The 12,588-nt window shown below is 40.3% G+C and overlaps 1 protein-coding gene across 2 annotated transcripts in view; it reads left to right on the top strand.

Moving 5' to 3' along the window:
- LOC149076693 (uncharacterized) overlaps positions 1-12,588 on the top strand; it is a 39,255-nt gene that overhangs the window by 14,662 nt on the left and 12,005 nt on the right. For both annotated transcript variants that reach the window (XM_089244313.1, XM_089244315.1), the window contains 2 exons: positions 9,429-9,619; positions 9,737-9,858. In XM_089244313.1, coding sequence (XP_089100439.1) covers positions 9,429-9,619; positions 9,737-9,858 — 313 coding nt within the window. The remainder of the gene's footprint in view (positions 1-9,428; positions 9,620-9,736; positions 9,859-12,588) is intronic.

Below are 12,588 nucleotides of genomic sequence, written 5' to 3' on the forward strand. Positions count from 1 at the left end.
GGGGGGGCTTTTTATCGGGACTAAAAAAAAAAGAAGGAAAAGAAAAAGTGAAGCGCTTTGGATGTATAGCTTTATGACAGCGCAGCAAATTAAAAGCTATCGTTATGACGTCACAAAACTTGCACATCAGCGTGTGAAATATACTCTCTGGTGGCCAGGGGGTGCGGTGTCACGGAAAGGGGGTAGCGGTAGGGAAAGGTAATAAACTGTCTTTGTCTGACACTAACTCTCCTTATTTTCTTACACGGCTGAATGTCTATTGACGTCCTCCCTACCACCACTCCAACCGATCTGCTTATCGGAACTACATCACAAAACCAGTCATCTATGGAATGAGTTTTGAGGAAAAGAAACGTTTCACTTTTTGTGATGGTTTCCTTTCCCTCACAAACTTTCACTCTTACCTCGCTATAGAAGTTTCACTTCAAAAACACACACACATATAGTACTGTGGGAAACTGACGGGAAATTAATATTTTGGTCTTAAATATGGAAAAAATAATCAAAATTAACGAAAATGAAAGTCATCTATCTCGTTTAACGTGTAAAAAAAAGCAACTAATGAAATATATATATTTATTTATTTATTAACAAACAAGAGAGAAAAATTCGGTTATTAATATAAATTCCGTGAGCTGAATTGAGCCTACAACGAAGTAAAAAAACTTCTTTGGGGTTGCTTTTTTAGGTGGTGAAAGTATAGCCCTAGCTATGCTCAGAACGTAACCGTCAAGTTGTGATTGGTCATATAATGATAAATAATCAGTTAATTGCAACTTTATGGGTACGATTCGAATGATAATTAGTTTATACATATACTTTCTAATTAAGCCGTTTTTTGTTAGCAAAATTCAACTTTTTCTTGACAAAAATTCCAGGTTAAAATGAAGCTAACTCGAATACATACAATACTGAGTTGACCGGTAAGGTCTCCTGTCGGGAAAAATCAAAACTGGTCGGAAATTTTCACTAGAATAGCCTCTAGGCAACGTTGAATCTTTTTTCAAGATTGGTGCAAAGTAACTAACCCCTATAGGTCAGGGCCGGATTCATAGGAGGGTAAAAGGGACTATTGTCCCCCCTCGGGCTCACCTCGCAAAATGCCCCCCCCCCCTTTATGCAAAAATACAAACTTTCGATTACTACAATTCGATTCTTATGAGATTCAACAGTACAAATGAAGTTCTAAAAGAAGTTTACTTTCAGAAAGTGCTCTAGTGCAGTGTTTCTCAACCGCCGGGCCCTGACATTAGCCGAACCGGGCCGCGAGTGATCCCGTTTCATTTTTTTCTCTTTGTTGATCTTAATCGTGTGTATGACCGGGCGTTCCACCCACAAAGAAAAAAATCAATCCGGCCGCGAGTTTACAAAGGTTGAGAAATACTGCTCTATTGGACCTGATTGATTACCTAGAAAAGTTTTTTGGGTCACATCGGGATAGGTATGAAGAGTTGGAACTGGATGGCAGAAAATTTTGTGTCAACGGCAAAACACATGATGTAACTACTACAGGTAGATCAAAAAATAGAAACGAACGTGTGGCGATGCTGTCGGCAAGAGTGCGTAGGTGTTGGTTTCGAATATCATAAATCTGCCAACACCTCGTTATGTGTGCGCGCCATTTCTTGGCCTCTCTTCCGCTGTTCGAGAGAGAAGGCTTTGGTTTCTTGCAGAGTAGAGATGTCTTTTTACTGTGTGTCCGTGTATTCTTGTTTCGTATATATGTGTTAACGTACCGTGTGTTTCTTCTAATTAATAAACTGTATATTTAACCGTTAGAATCGAACAGTCTTAGTGGAGTCAAAATCAAATTTAACTATGGATAAATAGCCACTTCATTTTAAATGTCATTAATCATCTCCGTGTCCATAAACGTTTTTATGAGAATTCGAAATCAGACATTCGGAAGTGTCATTCCGAATGATATGCAGGTCCGTACGTCCGCCTATGCTGATTCCCCCCCCCCATACCATCCAACCAGCTCGTCTGTATTGTGACCTTTCACGAACGAATACGGGGTTATTTCGAGTGCCCCTGTCCCTCCATACCAGAACACGTCGGGTGTCACACTCCAGATTGAATCGGGACTCGTCTGTAAACAGCACTTGGCTCCAATCATGTTGCTCCCAATCTCGATGTTCAGCAGCCCATCTTCTTCGGGCCGCACGGTGGCGTGGAGTCAACGGAATGCAGACCATTGGCCTACGTGCATAGAGCCCTCCCTCATGAAGCCGATTACGTACTGTTTGGCTGGACACCCTTTGTCCTGTTGCCAAGAGCAACCGTCTTTGCAGCTGCGTAGCATTCTCTGTTCTGTTTCGACGGGCTGTTAACCGTATGTACCGGTCATCAGTTGCTGTAGTGGCGCGTGGCCGACTTTGCCCTGGTCGACGTCTAACATTTCCTGTTTCTTGGAATCGATTCCACAGCCTTGCAACAACACTTCTGGCGACTCCAACAGCGTCCGCGACACTACGTTGTGTTTGCCCGGATTCCGGTAAATCACGTTGTTGAGACATCCTCAAGTCACCTTGTCTCAAAAAAAAATACTGCGCAATCGAATTTCACAGTTACGGCAGTAAAACAGACGTTTCTGCAACATCCCGATTTCTGCCCTTATCTCCTTTTTCTGGTTTTTGACGTCATGAACTTTGATTTGCATATGAAGTTTTCTTCTTCCGTTTCCTGCTAGGCTTTAAATTATGGATGATTCATTTTATGTTACTTATCGGTATACATCTTTGCGTAATTTTGTTAAAACCATGTGCTCCCCTAATTGTTTTGAGCAGTGTAGTTAAAGGCAAGCAAAACCGGGATAAAACAAAAATCGTCTGGTCTGAGGAAGCAAAATCTGCATTCGCGTCATGCAAGGAAATGATTTCCAATGCTGCTCTATTGGCTCATCCTATTCCAAGTGCGCATCTCCTTTTAACTGTCGACGCGTGTGATTTCGCGATTGGCGGAGTTTTGAATCAAGCAGTTAATGATCAAACTCAGCCATTAGGTTTCTTCTTGCGTAAGCTAACTTCAGCTGAACGCAGATACAGTGCTTACGATCGAGAATTGCTCGCGATATATTTAGCAATTAAATATTTTCGACATATGCTGAAAGGATCTGACTTCGAAATCCTCACAGACCACAAACCATTGGTCTATGCATTTTCCCAAAAAAGTGAAAAATGTTCACCTAAACAGATTCGTCATCTAGAATTCATTAGCCAATTTTCAACCCGTATCAAGCACATTTCAGGTGATCGAAATGCAGTAGCCGATGCATTTTCAAGAATATCGAAATTGAAATACCTCCTAATATCTATTTCGCCGAGATGGCTCGCGCTCAGGATGAGGAAGAATTGCGATTACTTCGTGAAATGGACTCGGGTCTCGAGTTAAAACCAGTGACTTTCGGTTCTCCTGAAGTCAATCTACAGTGTGATGTTTCCACTGGTTCAATTAGACCTTACGTACCGTCAACGTTTCGCCGCGCTATTTTTGATGCAATGCATAACCTCTCCCACCCTGGCGCCAAAGCTACTACTGAAATGGTTCGCAGACGATTCATCTGGAAATTTTTAGAAAGGGACTGCAAAGAGTGGTGCAAAACTTGCATTCATTGCCAGCGATCCAAAGTTGGTCGTCACACACATTCTCCTGTTGGTGCATTCGGATTACCTTCCGCAAGGTTCTCGCATGTCCATATTGACATCGTGGGTCCACTTCCACCAAGTAAAGGAAATCGCTACGTTGTGACTTGCAGTGACCGATTCACCAGATGGCCGGAAGCTATTCCTGTACCCGATCAGACTGCTGAAACTGTGGCATTTGCTTTCCTATCGAATCGGATCTCCCGTTTTGGCGTTCCAGAACGCATTACTACGGACAGGGGTTCTCAGTTTGAATCTGAACTCTTCCGATCTCTTGCGAAGCTGCTGGGTGTGGACAGGGTGCGTACTACCGCTTACCACTCACAAAGCAATGGAGCCATTGAGAGATTCCACAGGGACTTGAAAGATGGGTTGACGTTCTTCCTACCATTCTACTCGGGATACGCTCAAGTTTCAAACCTGATTTTGGTGCTACGTGTATTCTTGTTTCGTATATATGTGTTAACGTACCGTGTGTTTCTTCTAATTAATAAACTGTATATTTAACCGTATCTAGAATCGAACAGTCTTAGTGGAGTCAACATCAAATTTAACTATGTAATAGCCACTTCATTTTAAATGTCATTAATCATCTCCGGCAACTATAAATGGTGTCCATAAACGTTTTTATGAGAATTCAAAATCAGACTCGAAGGAAGTTTTCTTCGTGATAAATTCATTTTATTACCATGTAATCAGTGCAACTTAAGAGATCGGAACAGCTGTCGTATGGTCCGCCACTTGGCGATTATTTGGCGCCACACATGTCTGATGGTCCGACGAAGAGTCGCCAAGGCCGTCAGACACTACGGACGCCGAAAAAAAAACAGCGTGCAAAACATAATAGAAACCACCAAGCATAAAAATAGAAAAAAATATCAGTTAAAAAAAATTACACCTGGCCCATTTTTTTAATAATAAAAAGATCGGGGCATAAGGAATTCCGGGCATAAATATTCTATGCATTAAAACTAAAACCCGGACCCTTTTTTTTAATTAAACGGATCCGGGCATGTAAAATTCTGTAGGTTCATTTTAAATAATTAACCGATAAAACAGAAGGCATGGCAATGGATGAATAACTAATAAATACAACGAAATAATAAAACGGTATGATACAACCTGAGCAGTAGATAATAATCCAAATGATGTAAGCTACAGAAGGGAGGAATAATAATCAAAGAGGGAGAGACGCGCTGGAAATGGAACAACGACTGTTTAGAATTTTTGAAAAAACGCGGTGAGAAAAAAAAAAAAAAAAAAAAAAAAAAAAAAAAAAAAAAAAAAAAAAAAAAAAAAAAAAAAAAAAATCTTGTTTGGTGAAGCCAGCGCCATCTAGTATCACCCAACGAAACCGGAAAAGTGTTAAAAATACGGCAACCCAGAGAAGCATTATGACGGTCTTGGCGACTTATCCCGAGAAAAAAGTCGCCAAAGTCGTGGCGGACCATACTGCATCTGTTCCAAGAGATCTGGATAAAAAAAAACTCAAAATTGTATCGGTAAATAATAGGCTTATTGGTTGAATTTTTCAAGTTTTATAAATGTTCTAAAACTTTTATAGTGTAATGCCGGCCTTAACATATTTGAACATGATGAATATCAGTTGCTCAGGAGAGAGAGATCATTTAGCAAATTGGTACTGATAGAAAATTATTTAAGAGGCGGTGAGACTCTCTCTCTACTGAAACACCGAATCCTCTGTGTATAAAGTAAAAACTCCTCTTAACGGACATCCCTCAGATCAGGGGCGTAGCCAGAAATTTCTTTCGGGGGGGGGCACTTTCATTTTGGGGGGGGGGGACCAAAGTGACAGAACAATGGATTTGGCCATCTTTTTCCCTTTTTTCGGTCATTTTCTCACATTTCGGGGGGGACCAGACCCCCAAGTCCCCCCCTCGCTACGCCCTTGCCTCAGATGTTGTCACTCCTCTTTTACGACAAATTCTAATTTCCCGTATAATAAAAGTACGCCTTTCAAACCCCTGATTAACGGTCAACCCTCTTTTACGGACGACTTTTTATGTCCCGCCGGTGTTCGCAAAAGAGGGGTTTTTTACTGTACTCGATGTTTCAAGATAACGCAGTTTGTAACAAATTCATTGAGGATTTCAGATGTCACGTGCAGAAAGAAGGACTTTTTTTAGCTGTTGTTTCTATGTGTGTGCGTATAACTTCTCAGCTTTATTTACATGAAATAAATTGGCCATGATGTATTTTGATTAATTATTTTCATTGAGTAGCTTTGAAGTATCAGGGGTGAATTTTCCAAAGTTCAATTAGGAAAATTTGAAAAAAAATTCTGAAATCCTAGTAAATTTACAAACTTTAGTAGATTTGACAATTTTTTTAGAAATTTTCAGTAGCCTTTGCCATTCAAAAACACAAAACAGGAAATCAGTTGAAAAGAGGAAGATTTCCAGGCCTAACGTATAGATGGGGGAAAGAAATTCTCTTTCCAACTTTCGCACATATGATGATACGAAAATTGTTTAGCGCAATTTGTTGAAAAATTAAATTAACAAAACCATAAGGAAAAGAGAAGAAATCATGCGATTGGTCTGAAACATTCTGAAATTCGAATTCGACATGAAAGTGTCGCCACCAGTTCGGTACTATGAACTATGAAATAAAATTCTCTGGAAATTTCTATTTCTCGAAGCTTCTCCCATATCTATGTTGACCATACGTCCCGTATTTGCCGGGACAGTCTCGATTTTTTTCAGACTGTCTCGACTTCTTTTTGCAAAAATGTCCTGGTTTTTAACGTATTTTTAACGAAGCCAATTTGGGTTTTATTCTTCAAATCAACGATTAAAAAATTATCTTCCCAACTCAAAAATTACCTTACAATAATTACGACTACAAATAAGAATATTTATTTCACATATTTGTCATGTTTTTTTTTACTACAATTTAATGTGGTGCTTCATTTTTCTCGATTGGCGACTTTTCTTAAGATTTTAGCACGAATTGACGACTTTGCTCACTTTTGGCGAATATTGGCAATGTCCCGTATTTCATCCCAACTTCACGTATTTTTCTCGAACAAATATGATCAGCATACCCATATATATAAAGTAATGTCATCATAAGAGAGAGGTCAGTTGTTGGACTTTATCCTCAATGCGAGATTTTTAGTTGTAGTTCGCACTTGTGAATAACTGTAAGTAGCTGTTTTCTGTGAATAAATCTGTGACGTCCTGCAAATTGTTTCAGCGCCTCTGCTCATTTCAAGGACGTGTGAGTGGGTCAAAATTTGTTTGGGGAGAGTTCATCTAGTTGCGTCAATGATTAACCCTTTTTTTAATTTCTTTTGGGAGGAAGGCCTCCCAAGGTCTAAATTCGGTCGTACTGTACGTACAGGTCCGTAACTAGTCTGGGACAACCGGGGCACTGCCCCACGCCCCCGAGCAGAATGGGGGGCCCCACGAAAATTCACACTTGTATAGTAAAAACTAGGGGGCTCGGATTTCTATGTCTTTGCATATTTCGCTATTTTTACGTGATAGAGCATATTTTCACAATTTTAAGGCATATTTTACATATTTCATAATTTTCGATAAAATGTAAATTTTTTTCTCGCTATTCCAATCCTGCTTCAGACTGTGTAAATAGATTTATCATCTGAATTTTTGTTTATATACAACGACTAACGGTTCAATTTAGTGTTATGTAGGTTATTTAGATTTACTCCTTTAGGGTATTGATTAATTTTACATTTACAAATTTAAGAACTTATATGGGGGGGGGGGGTGGCCGTGATACGAGGGGGAAGGGTGAATAGCCACCTAGGTTCTTTTATAGTTTCTGAAATTTTATCTTTACCAAAATAGAAAAAAACACCATCTCAACAAATGACATGATGCAGCGAATCAAGCAAGACCACATTTCAATCATTAAGTATTTAATTAAAAAATGAAAGCATCGGTTCTAGGGGCCCGTATAGAACTGAGAATATGAATATTACAATGAGATATCAATTGTCATATATGGACATACCAAAAAATAAGGGGGGTGTCGTTCGCTGGTGATATCTGGAAACGGGGGCTCCGGCATCTTGACATGCAGCAAGACCGCGAACCTGTCGCTGACCCATGGCGATACCAGCACTCGCAACTTCCTCCCGGACGGTTGAGGGAGGAGAGCTTTTCTTTAAATGTGGACTCGTGGATTATGCGGACTTACGGGGAAGTAGGTGGCGAGGGGGCCACGCAGCTTGAGGAGTGCACGTCCTACCTCAAACATCTTTCAGAGCAGTGATGGTAACTTCTTCCAGCAAAATTTCCCTCAAAAATTTCCCTTTTGACTAAATTTTTCCCATGCATTCCGAAAAATGTGCTGCCATGTAGCGGGAAAAATACATAATCAAGTATTTTACAATAGAAAAGTATTGCCAAAAGCCCTGTATAATTGATATTGTGTTAGAAAAGTATTGCACTGTGTTAATTTCTATTTTTTTTCAAAAAATTCTTTTGTTAGACGAACTCGCAAAATTTCCACAAATGCTACGAAATTTCCCACTCGGGCAAATTTTGACCAATTTTTCCCACGAATATGGGAAATTTCCCATGAGTTACCATCACTGTTTCAGAGCAAAAAAGCCCGTTTTCGTCAACTTTTCTCCGGACCTTCAACTTTCCGGCCTTCGGCGGAGGGGTCACGTCATGCCCTCTCGACGAAACCGCGCAAAAATGGTGACTCAACCCTGAGAAAAGAGGAGGGACTGGGGGGAAAGCAAGCGAAATGCGTGTCCAAACATGATCTTGCAAAAATCCGGAATTTGCATTAAAATTTGAATTCCCGCTGAAATTCTGGTTCGGAAGTTCTGAAATTTTGAATTTACATTCCGCAATTTATTTCCCGTCGAACGAGACTAATCGCAGCGTCGACGAACAGAGCTAAGTGTGCCAAATGAGAGATTTAGTTTTCGCACGGGGTTATACAGTATGGGGTTCTAATTAGGACAATTAATTAACGTGGAAGGTGTTATCAGGTGGGATTTACAAACAGGGTGATGAGCAAACAAAAAAAAGTGTGACTTGGGGATTTGTTAGAATGACATAAAAATGATATTTTTCATCACTTTCCTCGAATATCGTATAAAAATAATAAATGATGATGATGCTAATTAATGATTATGTGGCGTGTTTACGTGTGGGTTTTACATCATATGCTGCGGGAAAATTATGTGTGTAGGTGTCAATTTCAAAATATAAAAAAAAAAATACAACAATTCTCAGCCTCGCTGAAACATATAATAAATAATAGAGTAATTAATGACCGTGTAGTGTTTGATTTTACGTGTGGGCCACATATTCGAATTGGGAGTATTTAAGTGTGCGTGTACGTATGATGAATAAGTGGAATAAATAATAATATATACAAATGACACACTACAACTTCCATTTTTCCCGTTCTCCATGACATTAGACTGCATCAATACTTCTCATTATCATATTACTTTGCTAAAACTATAATGCTATTTGAGATAGGAATGAAAATTTTTTAGGACATATTTTTTGTTTTATAGATTTACAGATTTTTAAGATCATAAATGCATTTTTTATAGAGCATATTTTAGAAGTTCTTAGAATATAAAAATCCTATTCCTAGTAATAACCCTTTCAGAGGGGGCGCTACGGCCCTGTGTAGGTGCAAAATAGCCCCGGATTACGGTACTGTAATTGTGTGTGTGTGTGTTGTTTATATTTACCAACAGCTTCTTTGTATTCTGATATTAGCTCGACTAAAGTGCTAAAATGAAATGTCATCCCTTTTTAGTCTCTGCATATGTTCGCAAGTGTTACTTCAACTCCTCGGAGATCGTAGTACACACTGGTCCGTACTTTGGCGGGAAAATCTCCGTGGAAAACACTCGAGACGAACGATGTAACATTCGTGGCGACAGGAACAGCAGCAAGGATGTCTACATCCTCCACATAGACCACGAAATATGCGGCAGCGAAGTTGTGGTAAGTTGTATTTCACATTGTCGTTTTATTCATCCGATTAGGTTTACGCGGCGGTTAAATTGTTTTTGAGATTCTTCTTTTGACAAGCTGCCGTATGACCTCCACGTTCACTTTCAGAATGGAACAGCCGTCCGCACCGTTGTGTCCATCCACGAAAGCAGCAGCATTGTAACTCTCAATTCTCGGAAATTCCTTGTTCAGTGCAATTTCTTACCGGAAACGTTCACAGTTGAAGCTGCGTGAGTATATCTACGAGACACAGAGAAAAAATACTATTATCATTATTGCGTTATGTGTTACGTGATACATTATTGGAATATGCTGAGGGGAAAAAGTAATATATTAACGTAAATTGTTTTTAACGGTATGGGAAACATGACCAAGAAAATACCTTTGTCGTTCGCACACCTATTTCTTCACTCGCGCAGAGCTGCCGTTTCAATAACATCACATCATCCCTGGTAGGGCAGCGACTAGATGTTTGGTCAGCTGGGTCAAGCAAGCATTTAAGCGCCCCCTCCCCGTAGTGTTGAACGAGAGATTAAAGGGTGACATTTATGCACTCTCTCTGGTCCGGCGCCCGGGACACCAAACCCTCCTGCTTCCCTCTAGGTGTGGGGCCCTGCTGCCTGGGCAAAATGATGTTCTGATAGCCACCTGTCCGGAAGTACCAGCTTACTAATCTCCATGCGGCAGACGCATAGGCGTAAAGTTATTTAAAATGTTGGGGGGGGGGGCTCAGTTTGAATATAACGGAACTTCGTTTATACGACCCGTCGTATACACAAAGTTTGTAGAGCTCGTACAAAACGTCGTATAAATGCGAAAATCGCTTTACGGAAATTTTTTGAAAGTGACCCCTCCCCTTCTCCAGCCATAGCCCTTTTTTAAAGAATTTCATGGTTTTAATTCAAAATCATTGGTTTCTATTTCTGTGGAAAAAACTTCTGTGGGAGGCTGTGTGTCGTAGGGACAAGGCCGCAAGTTTCAACATGAACATTTTTTTTGTGCCTTGAATCTCGTTGTGTCTGTACCTCCTTTCTTTCAAAAAGGACCAGGCTCTATCGAATTTAGCCAGTTTTAGTCCTTGTGAAGAGGCGGGACCGTGTCAGAGAAAAATTTTATAAACAATGAACAGCGTTGTAGCTACTAACATAATGATATTGGTATCATCGGATTTGTTTTTGAAATAGCTAAAGTTGCAAACTTCTCGAGATAAAGAGCAAAAAAAATTCGCTACGAAAGCGGGACGCGAGCCTGGTGGCCAGACCGGGAAAGCTATTTAAACCAGAGTAGTACCCAGGGCCGCAACTACACGCTTGGTCAGCCGGGGAAAGCACGCTCCCCGGATATTTTGGCACTCCTTTATAATGCTGAAGAAGAGGTTAGAGGGTAAAATTTGCACCCCCCTCTGGCCTGGCGCACCAGACCAGTCTGCTCTCCCCTAGTTGTGGCCCTGGTAGTACCACTAGATTTGTCTTAAAAATTCCTATCATTGGCTTATATTTCCATTGCGAAGCCGGGCCTTTCACTTACACAAAAGAGATTTACCAGGCCACAGGCTTCCAAATATTTAGAATGACTGACCTATATTACGAAGGCCGCAATTAGATAGATACTTGGTCAGCACGGGGCAAGCACGCATTTTGGCACCCCCTTGTAATGTTGAATGATAGGTAAAGAGGGGAAATTTGCTCCTCCTCTGGCCCGGGTCAGCAGATCCACCTGCTTCCCTTTAGTTGCGGCTCTGTATTAGTCTGTTACAGTTTCAGAAACTAAGCTTTCCTTTTTTTTTATGACAGCTTAGCCCTCTAGCGGCAACAGTGTGGCGCCATAGCTCATTTGCTTAAAACTGTCAAGTAGTCAGAATAATGTGACCACTCAGTGTATAATGCCTATATGTAACCTATCTTTTGCGGACAAAAAAATCTTCCGTAAAAGAGGGGTGACCATTTATCAGGGGTTTGAAATGCATTCTTTTATTATACAAGGGTAAATTATTATTTGGCGAGATGTCCGTTAAGAGGGGTTTTACTGTATAAGAAAAATGAGTTAATTGTTTTCTCACTAAAGCTCACTGACCTCCCCAAGGATCCTTAATTAAGGGTTGATTTTTAAACAGTTGATTTTAAACCTTCGGTTCACGTGTTTAGGCGCATTGCCTGTTCCACTTTTTATCCATGTCTGTGGCAGGGCCGTCTTAAGAGCATCATGAGCCCCAGAGCCAAGTGATGTTTTTGAGGCCCTGCTTGGCAAATTCCGAAAATATCAAACAGTTGTCATTTTTGTGAGGTCCCTGTTCTGTTGAGGCTCCCAGGCCATGCCCGATTGGGCCCATGCGTTAAGACAGCACTGATCTGTGGTCAATCATCATTTTAAATCAGCGAAAAAATTTAAAAGTTGGCGACTCACAAGCTGGGATGTTTGGTGGGTTTCTGGATTAAAAATTTTCTTTACTCCCCCCCCCCCTCCCCTTCGTTCAGTAAATTTATGATGTAAAAAATAAAACACAATAATAGAATTCGTACCCCTCCACCCTTCTTAGCCCCCTAAATAGTGGGCCACGCATCGAGTAATTGCTATTGCCTCGAGCTGGAGCCCTGTCAGCACCACCCTTGGGGAAAGGGGCGGGCATGGCATTCATCCCAAGAAAGTAGTGAGATGAGCAGGCCTAGACATAATATAAGTTCCCAAAAATCCTCCTAAAACAGTGGTTCTAAACATTTTTCAAACCGCGGCGCGATGAATCAAATTTCTATGAGTCTACGGCCCGGTCTGCAATATTTTACTCGTTCATAAGGTAATAAATAATTAATAAACAACCAATTCCTTTTTAATTCAGTGCAAATTAATTGATTAGTTAACTAAACCCATTTACACAAACAAATTAATTTAAACACTTTTAAGAGATTAATTAATTAATTTAAAACCATTTTAATCAATTTGAGTTGAATTCATTATCTTACGGT

Source organism: Pholcus phalangioides, unplaced genomic scaffold (genome assembly GCF_987345545.1).
Source record: "Pholcus phalangioides strain wild (caught in Gottingen) unplaced genomic scaffold, Ppha-v1.0 ptg000015l_1, whole genome shotgun sequence".
Taxonomy (NCBI): domain Eukaryota; kingdom Metazoa; phylum Arthropoda; class Arachnida; order Araneae; family Pholcidae; genus Pholcus; species Pholcus phalangioides.